Genomic DNA, 26,611 nt, shown 5'->3' with positions numbered 1-26,611 from the left:
TAACTTTCTATGATGTAATTGGGAACACTTAAACGCAACATGAATACTAACTATTGTTTGGTCACGTTCATTTAACTGGTCAATATAGAAATTTCCGCTTGCACCTGAAGAGTCAGAAATTCCCGCCGGTGACAAAAAGCCAGTTTTGTCATGAACAGGAAAAGCTATCTTTTAAACTTTAGACACTATATTTGTTTTTCATCTGTGAGCGTACTGTAGTTGACGTCCGGAAGTTAATAATCATACGATAATCTGACAGTCTTGTTTTGTAATTTAACCTGTTTTTTGTTTTGTTTTTTTGTTTGCTTTGAAAGAGCAGTGTACGGTTAGCAAAGAGTTAGCTTGATTTTAGACTGGCTAAAGATCTTAGCTGAGTAATCAAAATACCTTTCATCTTTAATTCTGACCTCATTCTGCATTAAAAATGAAAGTTGCAGAGGATCAAGTTGTTGAAGATGACTCTAGTTTCCAGGATGATGAGGTAAGATTTGGGTATTTTTCTTATTCGGTGCGTGTTAATACTATGGTGTCCCTCTTTAAAGAGAAAAAAGATGTTAAAGATTTGCCTTAAGATTAAAAAAAATGTTTAAATATCTTAAAGTTTAAGCTATATTATATTTTGGTTACAAATATTGTATAAAGATAATATGACAGAAGAGTAGATTAAAACATTATGAAAAGATATAATCTGCAGGCTTTTTAATGTTATATTTAGTCTTGATCAGTTAGCTCATATAGAGTTTTCCTCTGAACCTCACAGGAGTCTTTCTTCCAAGACATTGATCTCCTGCAGAAACACGGGATAGTGAGTAAACAGCTGAGCTCAAACACACTCATCTAACAAAAAGCAATTGGAGTGTGTGAGCATCAATCTGACCCTCCTGCTGTGTGATCACAGAACATGGCAGACATCAAAAAGCTGAAGTCAGTGGGCATCTGCACTGTTAAGGGGATCCAGATGACTACCCGCAAAGCTCTGTGTAACATCAAGGGCCTGTCGGAAGCAAAAGTGGAAAAAATCAAGGAAGCTGCTGGAAAAATGCTGGTAAGATGCTGCGTCTTGAATCCTTAAATATCTGCTCTGTCCAGTTTATGTCTGTAGTGGAATCAAAACGTGACTGAAAAGACGATTTGTGTTATAGATGATTCTCTTTATGTTGTAGAATGTCGGTTTCCAGACGGCCTTCGAATACAGCGCAAGGAGGAAGCAGGTGTTCCACGTCACAACTGGGAGCCAAGAGTTTGAGTTAAGTTTTCCTCATATTGGGCCTCATTCACAAACAGTGGACAAAACCCTGTGTACCCTGTGTTCATTTTACACGCAAGTCCAGCATTCATCAGTATTTTCTCACCTGAATTCGTCCATACCTTAATTAAGAACTGCCTCAAACTGTCTTTATGCATAAATTCTCGCCACTTGGATGAAGGCTAGAAGGTCTCATAAAATGTGAACAAACATCTTTGTTTTTGGTATTAGTCCAAAAAGTCAGAGACAAAAAATTTGTTCATATTTATCATCCCTGTCTCAAGTCAGGAATTTTGAAATTATTTTGGACAATGATCTTAGATTTGATAATCATATTCAGAAAACATTAAAACTCAAGATTGGTGAGAACTTGATCCATGCTTTTAGGTTAGCAAGCAAGCAGGTTGAATTATTGTAACGCTCAATTTGCAGGAGTCTCCAGGTCATCAGTAGGACGAATCAGTTCTTACAGATGTGAAAATGTGACCCCACTATTGAAGTCACTTCATTGGCTTTCAGTGCTAGTTTATAAGCCTCTCAGGTGCTTGACCCCTCCATTGTGTCTGTGACTAACTAATTGTTTATAACCCACTCATCAGATCCTCACTCTTCTTCCTTTTGTGTGGTCTGTGTTCAGAGCACACATTCAGACTGCACATTTTCTTCTGTTAGGTTGTTCTATTTGTTTTGTATAATTTTTCATGTCGAAACTTTTCCTTTTCTTACCCGAGAAAGACGTCTTGTCTCAGGGGAGATAAAGTTCATCACTTTGTTTATTTGTTTAACCCGAAACCTCCCTTTTGTTATAAACCATTGTCCCTTCTGAGTTGACTCTTTTTAAAAGCTGTGCACTTTCTGGCTTCCTCCTCAGGCACTGTTTCAGTTCCTTCAGTCATAAATTATCCAGTTTTGCTTGTTTGTTTTTTTCGACTTCCCCACAGTTCACGCAGATAACAGGTAGCGAGCAGTCGTCTGCTGACTCAGAATGCTTGTAGTTCAATAAAATGCACACAGTTGTGAATCTCAGGGTTATTTTTCACTGAACTTTGTGCACGCAGTAATCACACTAGACTTTCTTCTTTGCTTCATAGCTTTAGCATATTAATAGATAAATTGGCAGTAACGTGGAGGATATAGGAGGTTTTGAGATTTATCAACAGCAGCATTAGTATTGATTAAACCGATGGGATTTTGTATGATTTTACATGTATGTGAACTGTGTCTCTGCAGTAAATTGCTGGGTGGAGGTGTAGAGAGTATGGCGATCACAGAGGCCTTTGGAGGTGAGCAGACACCCCCCCGTAATCAGTTCCTCTCTGATGTCTTCCTATCTTGGTGTCTGTTTTCAAATTCATGAATTTACTCTCAGTATGTCTTCTTCCAGAGTTTCGCACAGGAAAAACCCAGCTATCTCACACGCTCTGTGGTGAGTAAAGAACCTTTTTTGTTTGTTTTTAGCTTCCTGATACAGAGTAGTTTAAAAAGCTTTCTTTGTTGTTCAGTCACTGCTCAGCTGCCGGGCGAGGACGGATACTCGGGCGGAAAAGTAATCTTCATTGACACGGAGAACACCTTGTATCCTTGGAATGGCACGACACAAATATATATCGTCAGCTGAAACCCTGCCATGTAATGCTGATGGTAATCGGCCTCCCATTTTCCTTGACTTGTACTTGTCTCATTTGAGTCGCCCGGACAGACTTAGAGACATCGCTGACAGGTTTAACGTGGACCATGATGCCGTGCTGGACAACGTGCTTTACGCCCGAGCCTACACTAGTACGAACATCCATTACAGTTGATTTAGACTGACTTTTTTAGAGCATTTTATAAAGAACTGAAAACTCTGCAGGTGAACACCAGATGGAGCTGTTGGACTTTGTAGCAGCCAAATTTCATGAAGAAGGAGGCGTGTTCAAGCTGCTGGTAAGCAAGAGAACTTTTCTTCTGATACTGGTTTTAGTCATCAACTCTAAATCTAATCAAGGTGGAGAACAACACCTAGAACCCGGGTTTCCCTGTTTCTCTGGCCTTTCACTCTGCTTGCGTGCTCCTCATTGGTAGATTATCGACTCCATCATGGCTCTGTTCAGAGTGGACTTCTCTGGCAGAGGGGAGCTCGCTGAGCGGCAGCAGAAACTGGCCCAGATGCTTTCAAGGCTGCAGAAGATCTCTGAAGGTCTGAATCAGGATTCTCAGCTTTTGTGTATAAATATTTATGCCATTAACACCTTATCTTTTACACGAACTGTTGGAAACAGAAGTTGCTGGTGGTTGACTGGAAATAGCATCCTGATCATTTTCCTCATATAGTAACTTTTATGTATAAGGAATGTAGGATAAACGATCACCAACATGGAGACAGAATGTTTTTAAAGCCTCGAGATGAGTGTTTCCACTAACTGTGAACTGACGTCATTTTTCCAACCTGGAAGCTAGATCCTAGAGGTGGGAATCACCAGGCACCCCATGATGCACGCTTACCGCAAATAACATTGTAACAACTCATGAGATGCTTAAGAGAATATTACATTGATCTTTCACTTTTGAGCTCAGCAGCTTTCTTGGTCTATAAGAATATAACTAAAATACAACCAGCTGAGTCGAGTCCCCTCAAGCTGTGCTCATTGACAAAGACTCATTCAGACTGACTGCAGTCTGTTTGCATTCATAAATGAGACAGCAACTATTTACAAACCTTCAACTCTCTCCGTGCGTGATTGCGATTCTTAAACTGATGCTTGCGTCCAAACTTCATTGACTCTGATCTATGTTTTCTTCAGAGTACAACGTAGCTGTGTTTATTACCAACCAAATGACAGCTGATCCTGGAGCCGGAATGACGTAAGATAGCGCAGTTACCCTCATGCTTACAAATAGGAGGTTACACAAACGCCTTGTGAAACACTGCTGAGATGTTCTTAAGTTTCTCACCCATTTCAGGTTTCAAGCTGATCCCAAGAAGCCAATTGGTGGGCACATCCTGGCCCACGCTTCCACCACACGCATCAGCTTGAGGAAGGGGCGTGGGGAGATGAGAATTGCCAAGATATTTGACAGGTATTTAGCAGTTCAAGGGCAATTTTCATAGTGATCAGTTTAATTATTAATGATTTGGATAAAGTATAAGACATGATATGACACTGTAGTGACAAAGATGTGAACGTGAACAAAGCGTGAAAAGTCTTAGATAAATGTTCTACACTCATCTGTCTCTTCGTGTTTTCTTCCAGTCCTGATATGCCTGAGAATGAGGCTACGTTTGCCATCTCTGCTGGAGGAGTTACTGATGCCAAAGATTGAAGTATAATTGAAGTATAATAAAAGGAAAAGATGAGACTTGCATGTTAACACTGTTCCTTGCTAACCCGTCAACTTGTTAGTTATATTATTTATTTATTATTATTTATTTATTAAGAGTTTCATTAACCGTATGTAATTTGTTAAAGATTAAAGTGTGACATATACTATTGTACTATTTGGTGGTGGTGTTGTTTCTGTGTTTGAGAGATTGTTATGAAATTAATAAAGAAAAAAATCCCTTTTCTGATGTTTCATACTTGGGTTTGATTGCGGGGGGTTGAAAGACTAATTGTACCCTGACTGTACACTTAGCGGGTTTGCAGTTGTCCGGTGCTGCCCCCTGGCGGTGTGCGAGGGACGTGCAGCTGCCGTGCACCACCTCGTCAGCTACGGGATCCATATGCTTGTCAAGGCAAGGCTTAACAAAGCAATGGGAACTTCACCGAGCGTGCTGCTAAGAGTCTGAAACACACCAGCAACTAAACCCGTATAAACGGAACCACAAAAATCATTCGCCTTGCCCGGTGGTGGGAAGCCTGTCAACTCTGGAAAAAGCAGCGATGGACCCGAGAGACACAGCCCCGGATTCGTGGGAGCTGGAAGAGGATGCCGAGGCCCCTGCTGCCGCGGCAGGACTCCCAACCGCCTTCGCCGCCCTTAACGTAAACGCCAAGCCGTTTGTCCCCAACGTTAACGCCCCGGTGTTTGTACCAAGCTTCCTTCAAGCCAGCGCTGTGGAAATGCCGGCTTCAGATGGTAGGTTAAATGCCAGACAGCTGGCTGGAAGTTAGCTTAACTTGCTAGCTTGCTTGCTAGTCCAGCTAAGTTAGCCTTCCTGTGTGTAACTCGCTGTTCTGAACCTCAGCCACTATCACAGTTATCGCATACCCTCTAACTCATCAACAAGTCGGCACAAGTGCGGCTGTGGTGCAATAGCTGATTCATGACGTAGTAGCAACAAATATGTGAGCCGCGGGCAATCTTTTCTAATGAGTAGTTACGAAAGTATTTTTTGTTTTCTTATCTTTAAGGTACCCCTGATCCAGCTGCCAGTATGGAGGTGTCAGAAACAGTCGGTACGCATCCACAGTGTACTCCAGTGCACTGCATGTTCACTTGGTTAAGTTACAGCTCTAGCTCAAGCTTCAGAGGGTAGATACAGGCTCAGGTGTGCTAGATTTAACATCCACATTATAAGTGTCACACCAGACCTCATGCAGTTTTTAAACCTTGGATGCTCACTACTTGTAGTCACAGTTACTGAGCCATATTTGGTTTTCTGTCATTGGGAGAAACCCACGTGCATGGGCCTAGGTAGAATGTGATGCAACCTCACTCGCTCCTGCCCAAAATAGATCTCCTACTGGCACATGCCGTGATTCGTATGTGTCAAGAGCTGCCTGTCCAAGGCCCCGGCCTGCTCTGTGTCAGTGTGCACTGTGTTTGGTTACACCAGGAACATATTAACTTTGTTCTGGCGAGGCTTCATTTCCCTCATATTTGGCCTTTTGCCCCGATGTCATATGCCTCTGCTTGAGTTATGGGGAACTCATTTGTGCTTTTCAAAGAGTGGCTGAAGCAGGGACACAAAACCAGATGACCGTGTAGTGTACATAAGGGCAGATAAGTGAGCGAGCTCTGCGGTCACATCCCTTAGTCCCATTCCCTGCAAACACATTCATGGAGATGGTTGCTGTAACATTCGTCCCTTCAGATGTCCCCGAACATGTCTCAAGTACAGCTTGACGAGACAGCCTACAAAGTCAGCTGATTATAAATGAAGGGCGTGGAGAAGAAAATAGACATTGTACTCAACTGCTGGGCCGCATAATTTCATAGTGACGGAAATTGGAGGCTTATTTGTGTGTTGCCATGGGAAGATGCTTCTTCTTCTGCAAGGCACAGCACATTTTCAGTGTCCTCTTGCTCCTGATTTATTTATTTTTGACGCGCTTGCATTGCAGAACATCGCATTGATTTTGTCTTTATAAAGTGGGCAGGAGACCACGGATATGTAGCAATAGGGTGCTTTTTAGGTTATTTAGAAAGTCTTGCAACACATATTACACAGCATGCTGGATTAAAGCAATAGACTATGCAGGAGATGTAGATAAATGGAGGTGAGGCCTGTCTTTGAAGTTCTTTGATCGAAATCTTTGTGCAAATGTGCTTTAAAAGATTTAAATTTGCTAAAAGATCTGGCAAGATTTACATCAGCTTGACTGAAGTCCAGGATCTGCAATAAGTCAGTAGTCACTTTTGATTTTATTCCTATCACACAGCATCTTTAAAGTTCCTCCCAGCAAATGAAAAGCAGCCCCAAGTTTTTGGTGCGATGCCGGTTATTACAGCGGCGTTAGATAACTAGAAATGTACAAAATGTGTGCTTCCAGCTCCAGTGGAGAATGGAAGCACAGAGGCAGACATGCCCACAGAGGAAGAGACGTGGGAGCAGAAGGAGGAGCCCGGGGGAGACGAAGGAGGTGGCGGACAGGAGGATCTGGGGTCTGGGGGGACCTGCGCGGAGGAGGGAGGCGCAGCAGGGAAAGAGGACGAGGAGATGATGGAGGAGGAAGAGGAGGAGATGCCCCTGCCCAAAGTGGCTCCGGCACCACCAGACGCTCCTAAGAAAGAACACGTTAACGTGGTCTTCATTGGTCATGTTGGTGCGTTGTATTCGGTTGTGTTTCATTTTAGGCTGTTTATGCGAAGTTATGTTCACTAAAAAATTGTTTCTACTTGCCAGATGCCGGGAAATCGACGATCGGAGGACAGATCATGTGAGTGATCCGTTTCTTTTTAAATGTTTTGTGTTGTTTTTTATTCATTTCTTTATGGAGTTGTTTGTATCTCAACTAGCGATACAGGAGAATAAAAACACAGAATTGAGTCATCTGTTACAACAGCCGAAGCCTCTGGATGTCTCGGACGTGCACTGGGCTGCACGTTTTGTTAACGTTTCCTCCCTTTGTGCCCTCATTGAAAGGTACTTAACTGGAATGGTGGACAAACGAACCCTGGAGAAATATGAAAGAGAAGCGAAAGAAAAAAACAGGGAGACATGGTGAGGGGCATTGTGTTTTGACGGCATTTACCTTCTTTGTGCCGTACGCACCTTTTTGTAAAACATAAATGAATGCACGAGCGCGGTTGTTGCAGGTACCTGTCGTGGGCTCTGGACACAAATCAGGAGGAGAGAGACAAAGGGAAGACGGTCGAGGTAGGAAGGGCTTACTTCGAGACGGAGAAAAAACACTTCACCATCCTCGATGCCCCCGGACACAAGAGCTTTGTCCCCAACATGATCGGTGGGGCGTCACAAGCTGACCTGGCAGTCCTGGTGAGACAGATCTGTATCCCTGAACCTCAGAAACATATCACCAGGTTCTTTCATGGGTTGATTTAATATAAAAGGCGCCCTCTAAATATTTCTCTTTTGCCTTATTGGTTTTTGCCAGGTGATTTCGGCAAGAAAGGGGGAGTTTGAGACGGGATTCGAAAAGGGTGGGCAGACGCGGGAGCATGCCATGCTGGCTAAAACGGCAGGAGTTAAACATCTCATTGTCCTCATCAACAAGATGGATGACCCCACTGTCAACTGGAGCCTAGAAAGGTGATTTAAAATGGATAATTTGGGAATTTTAATGTTTATGTCGGACTTTATTTAAAAAAGAAAAACACGCAGTATCTCCAGGAAAGTGTTAGTAGTGATTTGGGGCTTTAAAACATCACCAGTTGTGGTTAAATGACTGATTTTATTTGTTTTATTTGTTCATTTATGATTCCAGTGTGACATTTCAAACACAATGTTAAACAAATGTTTTAATAATTTTTTTTGCTTTCTTCTCGCAGGTATGAGGAGTGTAAGGAGAAGCTGGTGCCATTTCTAAAGAAGGTGGGCTTCAACCCTAAGAAGGACATCCACTTTATGCCTTGCTCTGGACTCACAGGTGCCAACCTCAAGGACCCTGTACCCGAATGCCCCTGGTACACGTAAGTCAGCTCTCTGAACGGCCCCTGAAGTCATCAGGCGTTGAACGCGTGAGCTCTTTCTGAGTATGTCACGCTTATTTATATTTCAGCGAATTCAGATATAGTTCGTGTAGTCTGTATTTCCTGCTCTATGATGAGTATAAAATGATGAGTGCCCGGCTCGGTCTATTGCTTGCGTGCGAGAGTTTATTTAAAATGCACGCTAAGTGCTTTGCAGGAAGACAAATCAAAGAGAAAGACAACAAAGGGATCAATTACACAGATATGCAGATTAGTAGCTGACACAAAGCCTGTGAATAAATGTTACGCTTGGAGTGACAAAAGGGGAAGAAAGAAAGAAAACACTGATTATTTAAACACGTGGCTTTTTAAGAAAAAATACATTTAAAGGTACTAATTTAAATATGTGAGTGAATTAAAAAAATGAATAAATGAGCTGTCGAGAGGATTCTTTGATTCTTTGTAATTATGATTGCTGAGAATGGGTGCCGACTATATTAATGATTATGATGAGCAACAACTAGAGGGCCTCTAGGTGGTCTGTCAATACTTCAGGTTATATTATTATATTACTGTGTAGAGTAGAGAGTTTTCATTATACCCCTCTGGATGTAAAGGCACATGGTGAGCTCCTGCACTGTCAACAAGCAGACAGGCTGTCCTTGAAAGCCTTCACAGAGTGAGAACACAAGACAAACAGAACACAGTGAGGTCATTGTGCTCTGAAAGGGATCACCAGGCTTGAACCTTTATAAGATACAGTGAGACCTCACCAGAGAGAAGGGTCAGTAACAAAAAAACCACAACACTGTGTCGACCTTGCTGACTTTAAGCACATAAATATACTAATTAGTCCCTGTCATCCTGCTGGTCACTGCCTTAATCATCTCATACAGTATAATAATCTATAAATAACAATAATAACAGTGATTCTGAAATACACAGTGATCATAATGGCCATATTAAAGCTTAGCTGGGGTGATAGGATAGTTGCTTTGCTGCATAAGTTGATAATTATGTGTGAAGAAAGAATCAATATGTATTGTTCAGCTCACACTCCTTCACCCTCTGGAGGATCAAGGGATCAAAATTCTGAGGCCAAAGAGACAATTTGTTTGAATTAAAGAAGGCGACCTATTATGCTGAGTTTCAGCTCCATATTTCTTTGTTGTAATCTGTCAGAGTAGTTTAAAATCAGACTTATGTATTTTACCCTAGGCCTTGAGGCAGCCACTTAGTTAATGAGCTCTTTGAAGCACGCTGCGTTAGCGCTTCATTCCCTCTCCATTTAAATTTTTTCTCCATTTGGCCGCTCTATGCTGCAGTCATACCGGGAAAAACAGAGGTTGGACACTGCAGCACAAACAAGATTATTACAAAGGTGTGGAGTGAATCTGGGATGTTGTTGCCTTTGAAAGACAGGGACCAGGTTTGCAACCACTTGTGTTCAGCTGCCATCTTTAAAGAGACTGGCGCTTCCAGACGGCGATAAAACGTCTGCTATCAGTTTGCCATTGAATGGGCGGTCAAGTAGGCAATTGGATGCAATGTGGTTTTGATAATGTGGCAGTTAACTGTGATAAATTGGGGAACATTTCAAATGTGTTGCTTTCTACATACACACTTCATAATATGCAAATCGGAAAAAAGTGGAAAAAATGGTCTGAAGCCGGAACATTAGAGTCACATTTATATGCTAGCTTTGGCTATGTTTAATATGAGCATATATGATTGCAACAGTATGCATAAATGGCGGGAAATAATGAAAAATATAACGGGTCCCCTTTAAAAAGATGGAGGTAAGGTTTGTTTACACATGCTGATTTAAATATTTCCAGTATTTATAATGAAGAAAACCGGTGTGTCCGGTGTTTCTTTGTCTTTTTGCTTTACAGAACTCGTAAGATAAGATAAGATAAGATAACCTTTATAGTCCCATGTGTGGGAAATTTGTTTTGTTACAGCAGTGGACAGTACATAGAAAACTTAGAGAAAACACTGGAATAAGATATCGTAAGTCACATCAAGTCATAGAGAAATGAGACTGCACAGATTTGTTCTGTTTTCTGTAGTGTTGTTTTTTTTGTGTGAAGCAATCTTTCGATCAAATGCTGTCTACAATAAAAACCTTTACTGTTTACTTTTGTTTTGCTCATTTTTTTTTCTAACAGGGGTTTGCCATTTATTGCCCACCTGGACAGTTTGCCAAACTTCACCAGATCAAGTGACGGACCTGTCAGACTACCTATCGTAGACAAATACAAGGTGAGCAGCTGGAAGCTTTTGATTCTCATTTCCTGTAAGAAGAAAACCGAAACCATTGGCAGCTTGTGTTCTGCACAGCACCGCTCTCAGAGGATGAGTGGGTGTAAAATTTCTTTTGGTTCGTGCTCACTTTGCCAAAATCCTTTTTCGCTCCCTCGTCAGTTTGTCATTTTGCTTCCTCTTGAGTTTTTTTCCCAGAACACACAGACAGTCACACAATGAGCCACACACACACACTGTGGCCTCCGCACAGCCATTCCTCTTTGAGATAATTCAGCTTCTTGGCGCTCGGCGTGGTTTAGATGTTGGAAGCCGTTCATCACACACTGTAAGCGTTGTTGGAATTGAATTATTTCGAAACAAAAATTGACCATCGGCTCTCCCTCCTTTCTTCATATGTCATCATCTGTCTGTGTCCTGTTGTCTTTCTCTCCCAGCGATTGCATAAGAGCCTTATGTAGCAGTTATATGACTAAGTAGCCTCAATTGGTGTTCTCCCGATGTAATGGGATTATGGTTCAGTCAACTGGATGCTGCATACTAATGGTCACCGAGACTGCCAGGACTTTGATACGGCAGCTGTGGAGAAAACACTGTGCATTATTTTGGTGGTGTCTGAAAGCTCACAGTCATGATCAGTATTTCATTTTTTTTCACTGCCAAGAGAAAAGTATCATATCTTATACAGCAAGCTGCTTCTTCCAAGAGTCCATGGTTTTCTAAGGCTTGCGTTAGAAGTATGTGCTTATTGAAAGTATGAGGAAATGCAGTATTTGATACTAAAGTAAATGGGATATAGGCTGGCACTCACACACTGGCACTTTTTTCTGTACCTAAGAGTTTGTTTAACATTCCTGCACACTCAAACATGTGGCGGTGGTAACTTGGGCCCCAGTATCTTTCCCCAACCATAGTTTGACATGCAGATTTGAGTCGCTGGAGAATCAGTCCCCTGACCTTCCACTCTACCTCCTGAGCCACACCCACCACAGTCAGAATGTATTTACTGACTGTATATAGTAAATTTATATATTTGAACTGTATATTTTTATTTTTGGACTCTACTAGAGTAGCTTTGCATGATTCAGAGTTCAAGATAATCCTTATTATAATCTTGTTCTGAGCTATGGTGCATCCCCTCAGTTCACCCACCTTACCTTTAAGCCAGCTTTCCTGTGATTGGCTGCTCCTCGTAAACATGAGATTTGGACAGAAGGGGGGCGGAGCTCCAGTGCTCACAGGGATTATTTGCGCACAGCAAAGAAACTTTGATCATATTTGATATGAGCTTCCACCAGTGTAAAAGTATATATATGGCAGATGTTATTTGGACACATGGGTGTATTAGCGGTCAGCAAACTGTAGTGCATTTACTTGAATATTGCCTCTAACTGTGGGTTTCCTTGTTTGTAGGATATGGGTACTGTTATCCTTGGAAAGCTGGAATCCGGATCCATTAGTAAAGCCCAGCAGCTGGTCATGATGCCAAACAGGGTGAGTCCTCTTCTTGATTGAAAGAGGATCCTGTAACCATAAATACTCAGTTTCATTTTCATTGCCAGTCATATATACTTCTGCATCAATGCAGAAATAGTCTTTCCTCACTTCACGTGCAGCTGCATGCATGTGTGTGTGTTGCAGCACACGGTGGAGGTTTTGAGCCTGCTGAGTGACGATGTGGAGACGGACGACGCAAGTCCTGGGGAGAACCTGAAGTTGCGGCTGAAGGGCATAGAGGAGGAAGAAATCCTTCCTGGTTTTATCCTCTGTAGCCCCGACAACCTCTGCCACTCTGGCCGCACCTTTGATGCGCAGGTAAAGACTGGATAATTACTGCATGCTGGCTTCTATCTTCTGACTTTGAAAGTCGTTAACTGTGGGGAGAAGTTGGGGGGGTGAAGGGGGTGAGGTAACCACAGGTGATTCCATTTATTTAATTCAATGCCAGCAAATAAACTCCTCACCACAGGCTCCTGTAATGAATCCGCTCCCATGTCTCTGCTGTGTCTCATATTAAAAACAAAACTAAATGCATCCTTTTGCAGGTTGGCTCTGTTAGAAAGCAGTCGCCACTCTGGTTGATGATCATGTGTCACAGCAGGTCTACACAGACCAGCAGAAGTAATTATCAAAGATGAGGCATTTCTCCATAAGCGCCTTAGAGACACATTTTTCAAGCCTGTGTTAATTGCAGGGTTGTGTGATGGAGCTTGCTTTGGACAAGTTGAGCAGACACGGGCTTATAAAGTAAGACTTTTGCCAGACAAATAGTTACTTATGTGTTGATAATCTGTACTTTTCTTTGTGAAATGCTTACCTTCAGGCCTGAAAATAATCTTAGGCAAGACATCCATTTAAACATCGTAGCATACACACTGCTTTGTATTAAGGGGTCACAAGGTTCAGAGGATCTTTTCTGGTATTATAAGAGAATATGTGACGCAGCATGCAAAAACCCACCTGTAGTCCAAAACATTCATTTTTTACCAAATGTTTCCTAAAATTTCAAAGCCTCAAGAGATTCTTAACATGCAAAAAATGATTTACCCATCTACTAGTCTCTAGTGAGACTCGGGTTCACTTTCAGTTCTTCATTATCTGCATTTGTGATCTGGAAAAGATCAAAGATGCATCTTATCCAGGCTTGGGACCCCCCTGTGGCTCGGTTGAAGTTAAGACAACAAACACTGGGAATACTGCGAAGCCCGCTTGTTGATGATTGTGTCATTCCTTGGCTGTTTTTGTGCACAGCTGGGATTCTCAGTCTGAATCTTTTGTCAGCTTCTCCTGTACTGTATGTATTGAAAGATCTCCAAATACACATGGAAAATACAGCATATAAGGCAAAAAAAACAGTCTGAAGAAGGCAAATTTTTTTATCATTTCTTAAAGTAATCTTCAGGAATAGTTCTTTAGGCTTCTTGAAGGACATCAACGCTGCTCTTTGGATGTTGGCTGCCTTCTGTTTTTTCTACTATGTACATACTCTTATTTTTCTTATATTCAAGAAATTAAAACAAATGATGTGCTTTTGTAACAGGCTACTAATAACAAAGTATCTAAAGATACAATCTAAAATTGGTTCTTTGCTAAGTTGTCTGTTATGTGTAGACACAACACTGGTTTTAAATTCCTCTGAAATGTTCTTTTTTTTTTTTTTTTTTTTTTAGATCGTCATCATCGAGCACAAATCCATCATTTGTCCTGGTTACAATGCAGTCCTTCACATCCACACCTGCATCGAAGAAGTGCAAATTACAGTAAGTTACTGTTGGGCTTACATATTAATTATTTGGTTATTTTGATTGCTCGTGCTAAAGTCGTGCAATTCTCACCACAGGCCTTAATCTGTCTGGTGGACAAGAAGACGGGAGAGAAAAGCAAAACACGACCACGCTTTGTGAAGCAGGACCAGGTTTGTATCGCCAGGCTCCGGGCAGCAGGAGTCATCTGCTTAGAGACCTTCAAAGACTTCCCTCAGATGGGGCGATTCACACTGAGAGACGAAGGTAAGGACACCGTGCAGGCTTGTACTTAGCTGGATTTGTTTTCAGGCATCTTTGAATCGCCCTTTTGTCCCTCACTTCTCTTGATACCTTTAGGCAAAACAATCGCCATTGGCAAAGTGCTGAAGCTGGTGCCAGAAAAGGACTAAATGCAACAATGGCAGCATGCATGGAGTTCTTCCACTCGTTCCCAGAGGAGAAACGCTGCTAGAGCCGACCCAAACAGCTACTCTCTCTTTACACACAACTATGCTGAAGAGATGAACAACGACAAAAAAAGGAGGGAAGAATAAAATCATGTCAAATGAAGAAAACATGACTGAATCAGTTTTTATGATGAACCATATGAAATGAGAGACCAAGTCCAGTGTGTCAGCTTTCTCATATTGAGAGCTCAGCTATGCCACTAATGTAGCTACATGCCCCGCCCCTTTCTGTACTCCCAGGCCTGACCGTACGGTCTGCTGGCCGCGCCATTTGTTTTTTGAATGGAGATGGATGCAGTGTTGTTGAGTTTGGGGAAGAAAAAAAAACAACAAAAACAAATAAAGTCCAGAATGATTTCATATCCTGTAAAACGAGCAGAGTTAGTCTATAACTATCATTTGCTAAGTGCTTCTCCCATGTCAAGAGCAGGATTAAGAGTCCAGAGAGGACATTTTTATTTGATTTTAAGGATTGCTGTGCCAGAATCTTTTGTTTGGTCTCTCTCCACATGAGATGGTTTAATTGGACTGAGCTCACATACTACTCTGATGAACCAAGGATAAACACACGCACACGGACAGACCCACACAGCTGTTACATAATCAAAATGGAAAATAAAAGATCAAGCTGTAACTGAAAGGTGTATTTGTCTGATTCGTACCACAGATTTACAGCAGCGATGTATTGTGCATATAGATGTCAGTTAAAACGACTGCACTCACATGCCACATTTATTTTAGATATGTTCCTTATTTAATCAAAAAACAAAGGTCTAACAATAAAAGACCCACAACCTTATCATACAAACCTGGATGATGCAGACAAAAAAGGGACTAAGATGTGTCAAAAGTAAGATTTTAATTAAGCAAGCTGCAGTTAGCTTAGCTTATGATTATTGGCATGTTTATATGAATTATTTATTTTAGTGACAGATGGAATAAAAGTTCATGATAAACTAAGTCATAATGATGCTACTTTTTGAACCATTAAAAGGCCCTGTTTTTTGTTATGAGTTAAAATTTATATTTAAAAAAACTACAATTAACAATTTTAATTTAGGTTGTAATATGTGAATTTTCTATGTGCAGAGTGTTTGAGAGTAGATTAAGGAAGTCTGGAGTGGCAGACTTGCCGGACAGGGAGACGGTGATGGAAGGATTCAAGGTGAGGAGATTATATCAGGGTGACGTAATGATAGCGGCAAGTGTGAAAGGGAAAGTTTATCAGGTGGTTGTGAGATCTGAGGCAGAATACCAAGACAGATTAATGTCTTAACGAGTTATGTCGATCTTAAAGTCAGAGTTTTGCATGTCAGGAAAGTGTCTCTTTTTTTTTTGACCTGGCTAAATCACCTGATTAACGATTTGCTCTGCACTAATTTCTTATTTGCAAGAATGCTGCACTTTACTGTTATATTTTATTATTTTATTTATATTATAATTTCCCATACAGTTTTTGAGTCACCATTTTATCGTTAGCGTCATCATCTGTTAACGTCTCTGATTGGAGTGGGTGCTACCCACGTTGTCGTTTCAGCCGGAAGACGAGTCATGTGACGAGTCACAGATCCGGAAGCAGAAAGACCGGTGTGCAAAAAGGGATTTCCGGTTTGTGCTGGTCTGTGAATAACAACATATCTCTCGTGAAATATATCAATTCAATTTTAAGACAGCAAGAACATTTCTGCAATCATATTTTTTTTTTGACAAAGCTGTTTTTTTGAAATATAGCCTTTATTTTTGGATGTAAAATTTCCATTGACATTTAAAAATTAATTTTCTAAAGAGAGATCAGGCCAGTAGGGCAGCAGAAATTTCAATAAATATGACAACCCTGCCTAGTCTGACCCCCCTCCCAACCCTTTTTTTTCTCCTTTAATTCTGGCAGATGGGAGGGTCTGGTTTCAGCTTAATAGCAGTATGATCCTCTGCTTGTATGTTTAATTTGTTTGTGATTGTATAAAAATCGCTTTCAATAAAAAGACCTTTGTTAAAAAAAATATGACTAGACAGGATTTTCATTAGGATTAGTCCCTCCTGAGCAGTTTGATGGTCCAGGCTGAGATGGTTTCTACATGTGCAGATACATATATATATATATATATAAAGGATGCCGAACTTTACAGCCCTTACGTCACAGTATGGGCTGAGCTGAGCCCCTATCCAACGCATGCGCTCTGGTGTTTTGGGGGTCCACGTGTTAAGAATGGCAGAGAAACCTGTACTGGACCGACCGCAGGTAAAAGTTTGATTGATTTGTGATTTCAAATTAATATGAATTAGTCGTGATTAGAATTTTTGAGTTACGCTGCTTGTTAATCAAAATTGTTACCACGTATCTCTAATGGTTCCAACTAACTTTTTCAACATGCTAACACGTTTGGTGTTAGCAAATGCTAATTTATAGCACAGGTATGAAGCTGCCACATTTGTATTGTGGTGTCTTAACTTAATGTGTCTGACAGGTAAAGAAGGCCGTCCAGGCCTTGCAGGCGTTCCTAAAAAACAAAGCTAGCGGTGAGGCGCTGTTTCTGGATGAGGCTCAGCATGTTAGCCTGCTCTTCACCCTGTGGAAGATACCCAAAGAAGCTCAGACCATACGCATGTGAGCAGCCCAGTCGACTGAATTTTAATTCCTCCGTAGCAGCAATTTTTTTTTTCTCCAAATTTAAAATAATTCATTGGTAATGGCATTCCCCCAGACTGAATGTGTTGTTTTCTTCTTGTTATCCACAGTCCCTTGCCCCATGGCCAGCGGTCAGACACAGAAGAGATTTGCCTCTTCACCAGAGATGAGCCCAACATGACCTCAGACCAGACCCAGAGGTTTTATAAGAAGCTTCTGCAGGAGAGAGGTGTCAAAAGCATATCAGAGGTACACTGTTCTAAACTGATGTTGGTCCAGTCACACAACGCCTTTCTAGTAAATAAAAGACCTTTGAATAACCTTGAGTTTCCCGTTTTACATTCGTCTTGCGTTCTTCCATCTTCCATTTTTCCCTTTGGCCTTTGCTATTTTAAAGTGTGTGTGGACATTAGCTTAACTATTGTAGAAGTAAATAAAATGTACGCTCAGGATGGCTGTGGTTAACTCACCCAAAAAACCCACAGCTATCTTGAGTGTACATTAAAGACTGTGTTGTAGCCTAAAAGGATATTTCTCTACTTTAAACCGTCTTGTCAGTGGCAAGAAACATTCAGAATCGTGTGTTTGTCTGTGCAGATCATACCGTACAAGGTCCTGAAGACGGAGTACAAACCATATGAAGCCAAGCGCCGCCTGCTGGGAAACTTTGACCTGTTCATTTCTGATGACCGCATCCGCCGACTGCTGCCAACGCACCTCGGAAAACATTTCTACAAAAGTAAAAAGTGAGAGCAACACGTGAGAGCGCTTTTCTATGCCAGTTTGTCCTGTTTAGTGTGTGTGTGTGTGTGTGTGTGTGTGTGTGTGTGTGTGTGTGTGTGTGTGAAATAAGAACTATGGTTTGACTATAAACTATACTATAAACAAAAGATTCTTTGATGAATATTTATTGTACACGGTAATTTTTTTTGCTTCATTGTAGAGCTGGGCGATATAAGATTTTTTTTCATATCACGATATGATTTTTTTCGTTTCAGGCGATAACGATATATATCACGATATAGGCCAAATAACTGTATTTGTAAGATTTAAATGTGCCGTTGCTCACAAGTAAAATGTGAAATAATTAGCAGCTTGTTTTAATTAAAATATTTATTTCCCATAATAAGTTCAACAGGGTAGATGTACTTAAGGAACATGAGACTTCAGTTTCAAATAAATAAAGGCAAATATTGCAAACTACACAAAAGGCAGCCGCTAAAGCGTTTAAGTTTCAAAATAGAACAAACAAAACAGACCACTAAATTGTCAATTCCACTTAGAAACAAAATATTAATTCTAAAAATAAATCTTAGTTTGTTTTACAGAAGAACAGACAAAATTGACTAACTTTTGTCAATATCAAATAAACTGAGAACTAAAAGGAAATTCTTAATCTCTCCTTGTTGTATAGCTTAGCTTTTCAAACAGTTTTAACAGTGACTTTAGTCTGACAAAAGCCGAATGACGAATTAGCGCTTTCAGTCAGAGATTGAGCATGCACCGCTTTATTGTATTTCCAGACTTGCTTTCGGCACAATTTACAGTGCGCGCTACTCTGTTTTTTGTCAGACTTGAAATAGCCGAAATACCTTCACACTACGGAACTTCTGTGGCCCTTCCGTTCGACAAGCTCTCCTGCATTGGAACCATCATCTGTTTTCTCTTCGATAACCTTCGCTCACGCTCTCGGTTGATTTTTCTCTAGTCGGCAAACTTATTTCCTTCATTACCCGGGCTGCACGGCTGCAAAAACAAATACACATGTGCGCCTTGGCGCTTGTGCTGTACGTAACAAGTCACGTGACGTGACGCTGCGGCTGTGATTGGTTCGGCTCTGCGCTACTTAATTTGGATTGGCTGTTCTTTTTTTCTTTTGAGGACGAGAGATGAGGTCTATCGCAATAGTTAACTTTTTCTCGATAGAAAAATTAATTTCGCAATAAATATCGTTATCGTTTTATCGCCCAGCTCTACTTCATGGGTGTATGCCAGGTCATGACATCACCCCCAAACGCCGCGGCAGGTCGTAGCAGACTGTGGCAACTCGCAGGCTCATCCCTAAACACAGCTGCAGACAGTGGCAAGTTGCGGCATTACTCCCAAACGCCGCGGCAGGTCGTGGCAAGTCACGCCATCTCACCCAGACACCGCAGCAATCGTGGCAAGTGGCATTACTCCCAAATGTTGTGGCAGGTCTTAGCCAGTTGCGCTATTGCACCCAACGCCGCGGCAGGTTGTGACAACTTGCGGCATTACTCCCAGACGCCGCGGTAGGTTGTAGCTAACACGCCATCTCACCCAAATGTTGCAGCAGGTCGTAGCTAGTCACGCCATCTTACCCAGATGGCATGGCAAGTTGGGGCATCACTCCCAAACGCCGCGGCAGGTCGTGGCAAGTCATGCCATCTCACCCAGATGCTGCAACAATCGTGGCAAGTTGCAGTCTCACCCCCAGTTGTGGCATTACTCCCAAATGTTGTGGCAGGTCTTAGCCAGTCGTGCCATTGCACCCTAACGTCGCGGCAGGTCGTGGCAACTTGCGGCATTACTCCCTAAGACCGCGGCATTAAACTCTAACTTCAAATCAGCCCACAGACAGAATCCCCCTCCATCTGTCTTTTCTCATTTCGAGATGATAGACCAGTGTACTTCTACGCAAGCACTTCTGCATCACTAGTGTCGGTTCTACATGTCTAGGAAAACGTCAGCCGTCAGTCATCAGCCATCAACAAAACTCTACCTTATGTTATGATGGTGTAAAAGTGCCCCAATACAAACAGATTGACCATTCATGTTACTTGCCTCTCTTTTCGTGTCGGCTTCCTCAGAAAGTCACTGCAGGTGATTCTGGGAGCCCTTTGCAATGCAGCTGCTCGTGCTTCTGTATGAGGATGAATGCAAGAAATTGGATTTGAAAATACAGCATTGAGCCACAGAAGCCACTAAAAAGAGCAGAGGGAGAAAATGCCAAAGCAATACATACTGTCACATTAAAAAAAAAAAAAAATAGCAGCAGAGGAGAAAAGAGCAAATCCAGTTATTCAAAGAAGATAAGAGCTTAATGTCACTTGAAACATTATTGAAAGCAAAGCCCCTTATTCCCACAATTCCTCACCCCCACTTGTGTTCTCTGAACGTTTCTCCATTTTGGATACTTTGCTGCAAATGACTTTAAGGTGTCGTGTAGCTGCGACGGTTGTATTCTTACCATTTTGCTTTCTTTTCCAGAGAGCCGCTGTGCGTGAACCTGCAGAGCAAGCATCTGGCCAGAGACATCGAGAGGGTCATCCAGGGGACCAGCCTGAAGGTTACCAACAAGGGCTGCTGCTGGTGAGATTTATTCACGTGTCCTTGGTTTCAGCTTTTTGTGCAGAAATTCCCCTTTTTTAAAAACTCTTCAGTAGCAGATGATCTTAACCGCACCTCAGTACAACCCTGTCGATTCTCTGTAATCGACACGGGTCAGACTGGTGCTATAGAAACTCAAAGTAAATCCAGATGGACCTCCTCTTTCTGTGGAGCCTGTCTCTACAACTTTGATACACAATGTTTAGCATCTTACTCGATGTAAAAATAAGAAACAGTCACATTGGTGCTTCATATATTGCTGCTGTGACCTTTGTGTTTGGTAACACTGTGTTTTCGTGCACTCTGCCTGTGTTGCAGTATGGCACGTGTTGCCCACTCGGGCATGACTGCAGACGAGGTGACGGAAAACATCGAGGCTGCCGTGCAGACAGTGGTGACCAAACTGCGCATGGTGAGAATTTTATCATGTGTTTTACATTTGGTTGTTAGATTTTAGAGTTATCACACCCCGACTGAGCTGATCTATGCCAGCTCTAAATGAATAAATGTTATTCCTTATATTGAGATGGTAATTCCAGTTGCATTGTAGTAACCGCAACGATTTCCTGCTGAAACATAAAACCCCAGTAAGGCTCTGCCTCTTTAGCGTAGGAGGGAAGTCCCCACAACTGGTTCAAGCACCAGTCTACTTGTGACAAAAACAAAAATCCAGCGTCTCTGTGCAGAAATGAAGAAGTTTGAGCCGTACGTGTCATACTAGCATGTAGATAATGGCTGACTTGTCAGCTTCCAGCACCGCTGACATTCAGTGTTCGTTCCAGAGAAGTCAAGTTCCAGGTTTTGGACATGGTGAGCATCTAATGGCAAATGGGAACAGTTTCATTGGCTTCAGCAGTTTTTATTTTGCCTGTGATTAAACGTGATGGATGATGCGTTCAGTGGGATCGGGCCTTTCGTGCAGTCAGCGGTTAATTGATTGTTACGTGTGTGGAAGAAATTGCACCTCTCGGTAACCAATGGCGCAATTTTTGTGCACTAAAATGGGCGCTGATCAGTGTTAGGGTTGGGCAATGTGAGGAAAATCTAATATTGTGATTATTTTTTGGCTGTATTGCAATACGCAATAAAATATGACAATATGTCCTGAGCCCCAGTGTACCCAGCACTGGGGACAAAGGGAGTGAGCTGCTGTTTAAGCCTAGGTGAAGTCGGCGTGTGTGATATCCACAGAAACCTCCGAATCTCAGCTAAAAGCTCACATAAACCATTTCAACAACCATCAAACAGCGAAAACAGCAAACTATTAAAAACGCAGTTGCGTAATTTCATGAAATGTGCCTAAACACAAACAAGGAAGCTACAAACTCACTCGACTTCACCAAGCAAACGGCACGTGTAGAGATCTCGCAGATTCAGACCACAAATATACTTTGTTTGATAAAAAATAACATGGAATTAAACTTACCGTGCTGTTTTTCTCTTTCTCTCGCCGATCGCCGTTGTAGCTCGTGTCACAGCTGGTTTATTTAAAGTTTTCTTTGGTGTGTGGGGAGACGTTCACACGCGGAGTTTAAAACGTTCTGCAGTGGATCACTTTTAAGCTGGTGGAATAACTTTGTGGTTCTTCTACCTTTTCCGGCAATAGTTGTACGGCATGTTTTGCAAATTACCGCATTTTGTTCAACGTCCTCCTCGTGAAATCCAAGTCTGAATCGCCTGCCGTCGCCATATTTCTCCTATCTGATCGTATATAAACGCGCATGCTCAGTGCAGTGTGCCGGGTAGAAAACTTTCCGGTTGGGAGAGGGGATCAATGATGCATTCGCAGCTTGTGGGAGGAAAAAAAACTCGCAGTGGATTATGTGCAGACAGCTTAATATTTCCATGGCAACCTATACTCGATGGTTACGATAAAGCTATTTTAACCATCGTACGTGGACAAACTTGCGATACATCGAGTATATTCAAAAAGTTGCACAGCGTTCTTTTATGTATCGATGCAAGTTTTTCTTGCCGTGTCTGATTTGATCGCTGTTTTACAGAAAGGACCGGTGATTAAACTCATCCACATAAAGAGTCAAACGTCGGTGGCTCTGCCTATCTACACCTCAGACTTGGGCCATCTCTCTGTCCTGGAGTCTAAACAAGCTCAGACGCCTAAGGACAAGGTGAGTACAAGTTAGCACTCAAAATGTATTAATTTTTTTTGTATAAGCTGCATTTGTTGAAACATTCGGAAAAGTAACAAGTTTGTGTGCATTTCAGGAATCTGCATCCACAAAGCAGACAAAGAAAAATAAGACAGAGGACAAGAAGCAAGCAGATACTACCGCAGAGGGCAAGAGGAAGGAGAAGAGGGGGAAGAAAAATAAAGCAGCAGCTGAAGAGGAGGAGGAAGAAATCCCACAGCTGGTTCCCATAGAAACCCCTATCAAAAAGCCTAAACTGGAGGTCAGTCCTTTTCACAGCTGTTCGAGTTGAAGGGTATACCTCAGCTGATGAGTTCAGGTTTTGTTTTTCTTTGGCATCGTTAACGTTTCCTCTGGTTTTTTTTTTTGTAGAAGCCGTCCAAAAGAAGAAGCTGGAGAAAGCCCCCAAACCCGCAGCGGTGAAGAAAGGAACAAAAGCTCAGAGCAAACTGATCAAGAAGACCGACTCCAAAGTAAAAAGAAAAGTACCTAAAGTGAAATGATCGTTAACATGGACATTAAATAAATGTTTTTTTTCTCTGTACTTCTGTTCTTCTTTTCCCTCTAGTGATGATGTATTCTGTGAATGTTCTAATGTTACTGTTTGATGACAGTAGAGACAAAACTACTGCTCATAATGTGTTTGATTCAAGCCCATCTTGTGGCGAGTCATCATACAGTGTCAGTGCCTTCGACTCGAGCTAATCAAGCAGCTAATCTGTGAAGGATTTTCACACAATTTACAGTTTTCATATACAGTGTTGGGGTTATGTGCTGTTGTAATAAAGCCTGAACGCTGAAATATGTTGTCATTAAATGTGTTTGAAACTGGAGGAGTTGCAGCGGAGGGTGGAGCCTATGCCAGCTGCAATGGGGCGGAGGCGGAGTTTTTGAAAATTGTGGGGGGAATATTGTGCAGCCGGTGAGTCAATCATTTATTGGTGCATTTTACTTGTTGAACGTGACACAATGACTTCCTGAAAGTAGAGGAGTGTGCACACAAAAATGGATTTATTTCCTCCATTATAAAACAATACTGTTGCTCAACCTGTCAAACCCGAGTCTCCATTTAAAAGCTATAATAATAAAGTAATGTGAATAAAAAAACTTGATTTTAACTGTTTGCCAACCTCATATTCACAATGTTTTTGCTATCATGTGCAGGCACAGCCTTGCTTATTGTAAATGAATCACGATTCTCAAAATTCATTAATTCTGAAAGGTTTTTTTTTTTTTTTTTCTCAATTCCTCTAATATTTGGAAACTTGCAAAGATGCATAAAGTGTGATCGAGCAGCGTATGAAGCCTGATGAGTAATCTTGTGAAAATTTTAGAGAAAAGAATGAGATACTGTTTTTAGGCATGGAAAGATGAGTATTTTCAGCTACTCCTGTTAATTACAGCTGTACTTGTTGGTCAAATGGCAGCAAAATAATTGTGAATGGGCAACTACACTGCTAAACTCTATCTATCCACATATATGTATATGAACAGTGTGCTCTAACATGTATTAGCCTTGTTTGCTTGTGCTGGATACGGCTCTGTGCTTGGAAAGTCATCCAGCTGTATCAGATGACATCCCCATTGTTGATAGGAATAATACCTATAATACCTAGCCTGTGCAGCTGCTGTCAGCTAGTAATAGTGCAGTGTGTGTGTGGAAGGGGGTGGACTATATCCAATATATGAAACTCTGCATTTCTTTGCAACATAATAATGTCAGAAACTGCAAGCATACATAACATTCTACACACCATCTGATTCTTGTGACAATAAGCAGTTTTGGGTTGTTTTTTCCCTGCTTTCGAATAGACAGCCTTTGTTTTGGAAGTGTACTGTAACAAGATCGTCCTGACAGCGAGCTAATGAGAGGTGATGACATTGTTGTCATCAGGTGGGCTGCGACTGTCTGTCCTCACTCAGCTGTGTGGGTGTGGTGGCCCATCTGGAATTACAGCGTGTTCACGGGTTACTGAGCAGCAGATTAAGAGATGCATCAGGCAGCCACACACTTGGTCATCGTGCAGATGATACAACTCTTTCCTGTGACTTTTGGGAGGTGCTGCATTCTTGACGGATGTCTGCATGGACTGGGTGAATGAACAGAATGGCTCTGGACTGATTTAAAGAAGAAAATTGGAGTGCTGTTGAGGTCCTCTTGCTATCATCTCCCTTCTCTGTACATCAAAGGTACAAGGCTTCGTTTCAACTATGGAAACTTCTTTTTCAGGTGACTTTGGGAGCCAGCGGTTGTACCCAGACCCACAGCCTGCAGCTGCCGAATCCCCGGGCCGTGCTTACCTCCACAAACCTATCATTGTGATTGTGATGGGATCTCTGATGTCTGTAGCAGGCACAGTACTTTTACTGCTCCAGTACTCAGGGGTGACTGGAGCGTCCCACTCTGTAGCCTCGGCCTGCCTGTCTTTAGGGCTGATGTTTGTGGCGATGGGGCTGGTGTGGGTCCCCATTCTGAAAGAGAAGGAAAGGCGGAAACGGATCAGCCAGGGGGCTTGAGCAGAAGATGGAAAAGACTTGATGATGTCAAAGATAAAATGCTATTAAATGCTTTATATAGTGCTCTGACACATCCAGTACAGTCAAGCTGGTGTGGCTCTTGCTGATAATGGCCTGAGTACACTGTACTTTGACCGTGTCACAGCAGGTTGTTTTATGTTTCTCTCAGCGAGGAACAGGCTTGACTGTCTTTGCTTTTACACCGGCTGCTAAAATCTGTTGCTTTGGATTTTCTTCCACGTCTGGATAAACTCTTTGGATAAGTCATCATGTCAACACCTGTACAGGTGGAGCCCATTATGGAGAAGAGGTACGGAGGAGTTGGCCGCTGCAAGTGCTCATTTTGGTTCGCAGTGGCCCACGACATACTCGGTGTCTTGATTATAATGATTGGGGTGTTTGGAGGACTGGTTATCCACGATCTGTTTGTCTACGGCGGGGCCATTATCCTCTTCCTCAGCCTGATCTGGTGGGTGTTCTGGTACACGGGGAACATCGACGTGCCGCCGGAGGAGCTGGAGGACGACGTGGGCATGACGAAGCAGAAGAACCGTGGACTGAGCCGGGCGGTGAGGCGCTTGTCTGATCGCCTCGCCAGCGGGATCAGGAACTCCTTCAGAAAGAGCAGCAGGCAGGTTAGACAGGGCCCCCCGGGCGACAACGGAGTTGTAAACGCCGGTGCAGATGTGTCGCTCTCTACAATCTATGACGGCACCCTGGCTTCTACTTCAAACGAATTTGTGAGAGAGACATTGTCAGTGTGAGCTGCTCCACGGCAGAACAGAGACACTGGACTGCGATCATTATATTTGCCTTTTGTTGAAAGGGATTTTGTGTTTGCTCTACCAACATGCACAAGTAATGATTAGGTAACAATGAAGTGCTGCCCTGATAAGAGCCACATGATTGTACCTTGCTGATAAGATGCAAACTTTGCACACTATAATAGTGTTTTTACATGATATCGATTAAGAGACAACAGCCTCCTCACTTATCACTGTTTTTGATATTACTCGTGTCACAGATTTTGACTGTAAATAGAAAATGAAAAGGTATATTGATAAATGTGTTACGGACAGCCTTTTATTGTAAAAGGATGGCAGTAGAAGTGTGCTAAACACGATCAGAGGAATGATATATGGTTTTTATGGTTTTTGTAACAAGTTAAATGTATAACATTTACTCAAATTAATATTTTATGTTAAAAAAAAAAAAGCTTCAATATCGTCACGCAAAATAAACACATTGTAGTTTTGACAACACAGGAAAGTTCCATGCTTGTTTATGCATCATGAAAGTGATAAGTCAAGCTAAGTTTAGATCATTCAGCTATTTGCTACCAGCTGTCTGGTTTCAGGTCCCACTGTGTGCTTATATGTGTTGCAACAGTCAATGGCCCTACATGGTAAAGAAAATCTATCACAGATTGGCTTCAAACTAAGACCTTT

At 42.0% G+C, this 26,611-nt stretch overlaps 4 protein-coding genes, 1 long non-coding RNA gene and 1 other non-coding gene across 7 annotated transcripts; all 6 read left to right on the top strand.

The window, feature by feature from the left end:
• The first annotated feature begins 158 nt into the window (after window positions 1-158).
• dmc1 (DNA meiotic recombinase 1) lies at window positions 159-4,791 on the top strand. Its single transcript, NM_001279453.1, is given in 13 exon segments — window positions 159-481; window positions 761-805; window positions 899-1,045; window positions 1,164-1,246; window positions 2,477-2,529; window positions 2,631-2,672; window positions 2,749-2,821; window positions 2,934-3,025; window positions 3,099-3,172; window positions 3,311-3,425; window positions 4,030-4,090; window positions 4,190-4,306; window positions 4,480-4,791. Coding segments are annotated over 13 exon segments (1,029 nt in total). The 5' UTR covers window positions 159-424; the 3' UTR covers window positions 4,550-4,791.
• Window positions 4,792-4,897: 106 nt separating this feature from the next.
• Window positions 4,898-15,159, top strand: gspt1 (G1 to S phase transition 1). Of its 2 annotated transcripts, XM_003438707.5 has the most exons (14): window positions 4,898-5,305; window positions 5,581-5,625; window positions 6,943-7,215; window positions 7,296-7,329; window positions 7,536-7,613; window positions 7,709-7,889; window positions 8,008-8,162; window positions 8,402-8,542; window positions 10,714-10,807; window positions 12,221-12,301; window positions 12,449-12,622; window positions 13,978-14,067; window positions 14,148-14,316; window positions 14,410-15,159. In XM_003438707.5, the coding sequence occupies exons 1-14, from the start codon at window positions 5,110-5,112 to the stop codon at window positions 14,460-14,462; spliced, it is 1,764 nt and encodes a 587-aa protein (XP_003438755.1). In that variant the 5' UTR covers window positions 4,898-5,109; the 3' UTR covers window positions 14,463-15,159. The 2 variants fall into 2 exon arrangements, with proteins under 2 accessions (XP_003438755.1, XP_005448138.1); XM_005448081.4 differs by lacking the exon at window positions 5,581-5,625.
• LOC112847639 (uncharacterized) lies at window positions 12,632-13,433 on the top strand. Its single transcript, XR_003221290.1, has 2 exons — window positions 12,632-12,928; window positions 13,002-13,433. It is a non-coding gene; the product is annotated as an uncharacterized LOC112847639 (long non-coding RNA).
• A 1,440-nt stretch (window positions 15,160-16,599) lies between the features above and the next one.
• On the top strand, window positions 16,600-23,448 carry rsl1d1 (ribosomal L1 domain containing 1). The gene is made up of 9 exons (XM_003438548.5): window positions 16,600-16,758; window positions 16,985-17,124; window positions 17,256-17,394; window positions 17,743-17,891; window positions 20,377-20,478; window positions 20,815-20,908; window positions 22,500-22,625; window positions 22,723-22,908; window positions 23,019-23,448. Exons 1-9 carry the CDS (start codon window positions 16,690-16,692, stop codon window positions 23,067-23,069), a joined length of 1,056 nt encoding a protein of 351 aa, XP_003438596.3. The 5' UTR covers window positions 16,600-16,689; the 3' UTR covers window positions 23,070-23,448.
• LOC112847735 (small nucleolar RNA SNORA55) lies at window positions 20,568-20,695 on the top strand. Its single transcript, XR_003221481.1, has one exon. It is a non-coding gene; the product is annotated as a small nucleolar RNA SNORA55 (small nucleolar RNA).
• A 1,984-nt stretch (window positions 23,449-25,432) lies between the features above and the next one.
• LOC109203149 (transmembrane protein 238) lies at window positions 25,433-25,927 on the top strand. The gene has a single exon (XM_019362217.1). It carries the CDS (start codon window positions 25,433-25,435, stop codon window positions 25,925-25,927), a length of 495 nt encoding a protein of 164 aa, XP_019217762.1.
• The last annotated feature ends 684 nt before the right edge of the window (window positions 25,928-26,611 follow it).

Source organism: Oreochromis niloticus, linkage group LG8 (genome assembly GCF_001858045.2).
Source record: "Oreochromis niloticus isolate F11D_XX linkage group LG8, O_niloticus_UMD_NMBU, whole genome shotgun sequence".
Classification (NCBI taxonomy): Eukaryota; Metazoa; Chordata; class Actinopteri; order Cichliformes; family Cichlidae; genus Oreochromis; species Oreochromis niloticus.
The sequence above is the reverse complement of the archived record's forward strand: the minus strand, read 5'-3'. Positions and strand labels throughout refer to the sequence as shown.

Coding starts and splice junctions, on each gene's coding strand:
- gspt1 (XM_003438707.5), top strand. CDS start 5,110: ATGGACCCGAGAGACACAGCCCCGGATTCGTGGGAGCTGGAAGAGGAT. Junction 10,808..12,220: donor CTATCGTAGACAAATACAAG/GTGAGCAGCTGG, acceptor CCTTGTTTGTAG/GATATGGGTACTGTTATCCT. Junction 14,068..14,147: donor TCGAAGAAGTGCAAATTACA/GTAAGTTACTGT, acceptor TTCTCACCACAG/GCCTTAATCTGTCTGGTGGA.
- rsl1d1 (XM_003438548.5), top strand. CDS start 16,690: ATGCGCTCTGGTGTTTTGGGGGTCCACGTGTTAAGAATGGCAGAGAAA. Junction 16,759..16,984: donor CTGTACTGGACCGACCGCAG/GTAAAAGTTTGA, acceptor TGTGTCTGACAG/GTAAAGAAGGCCGTCCAGGC. Junction 22,626..22,722: donor CTCAGACGCCTAAGGACAAG/GTGAGTACAAGT, acceptor TGTGCATTTCAG/GAATCTGCATCCACAAAGCA.
- LOC109203149 (XM_019362217.1), top strand. CDS start 25,433: ATGTCAACACCTGTACAGGTGGAGCCCATTATGGAGAAGAGGTACGGA.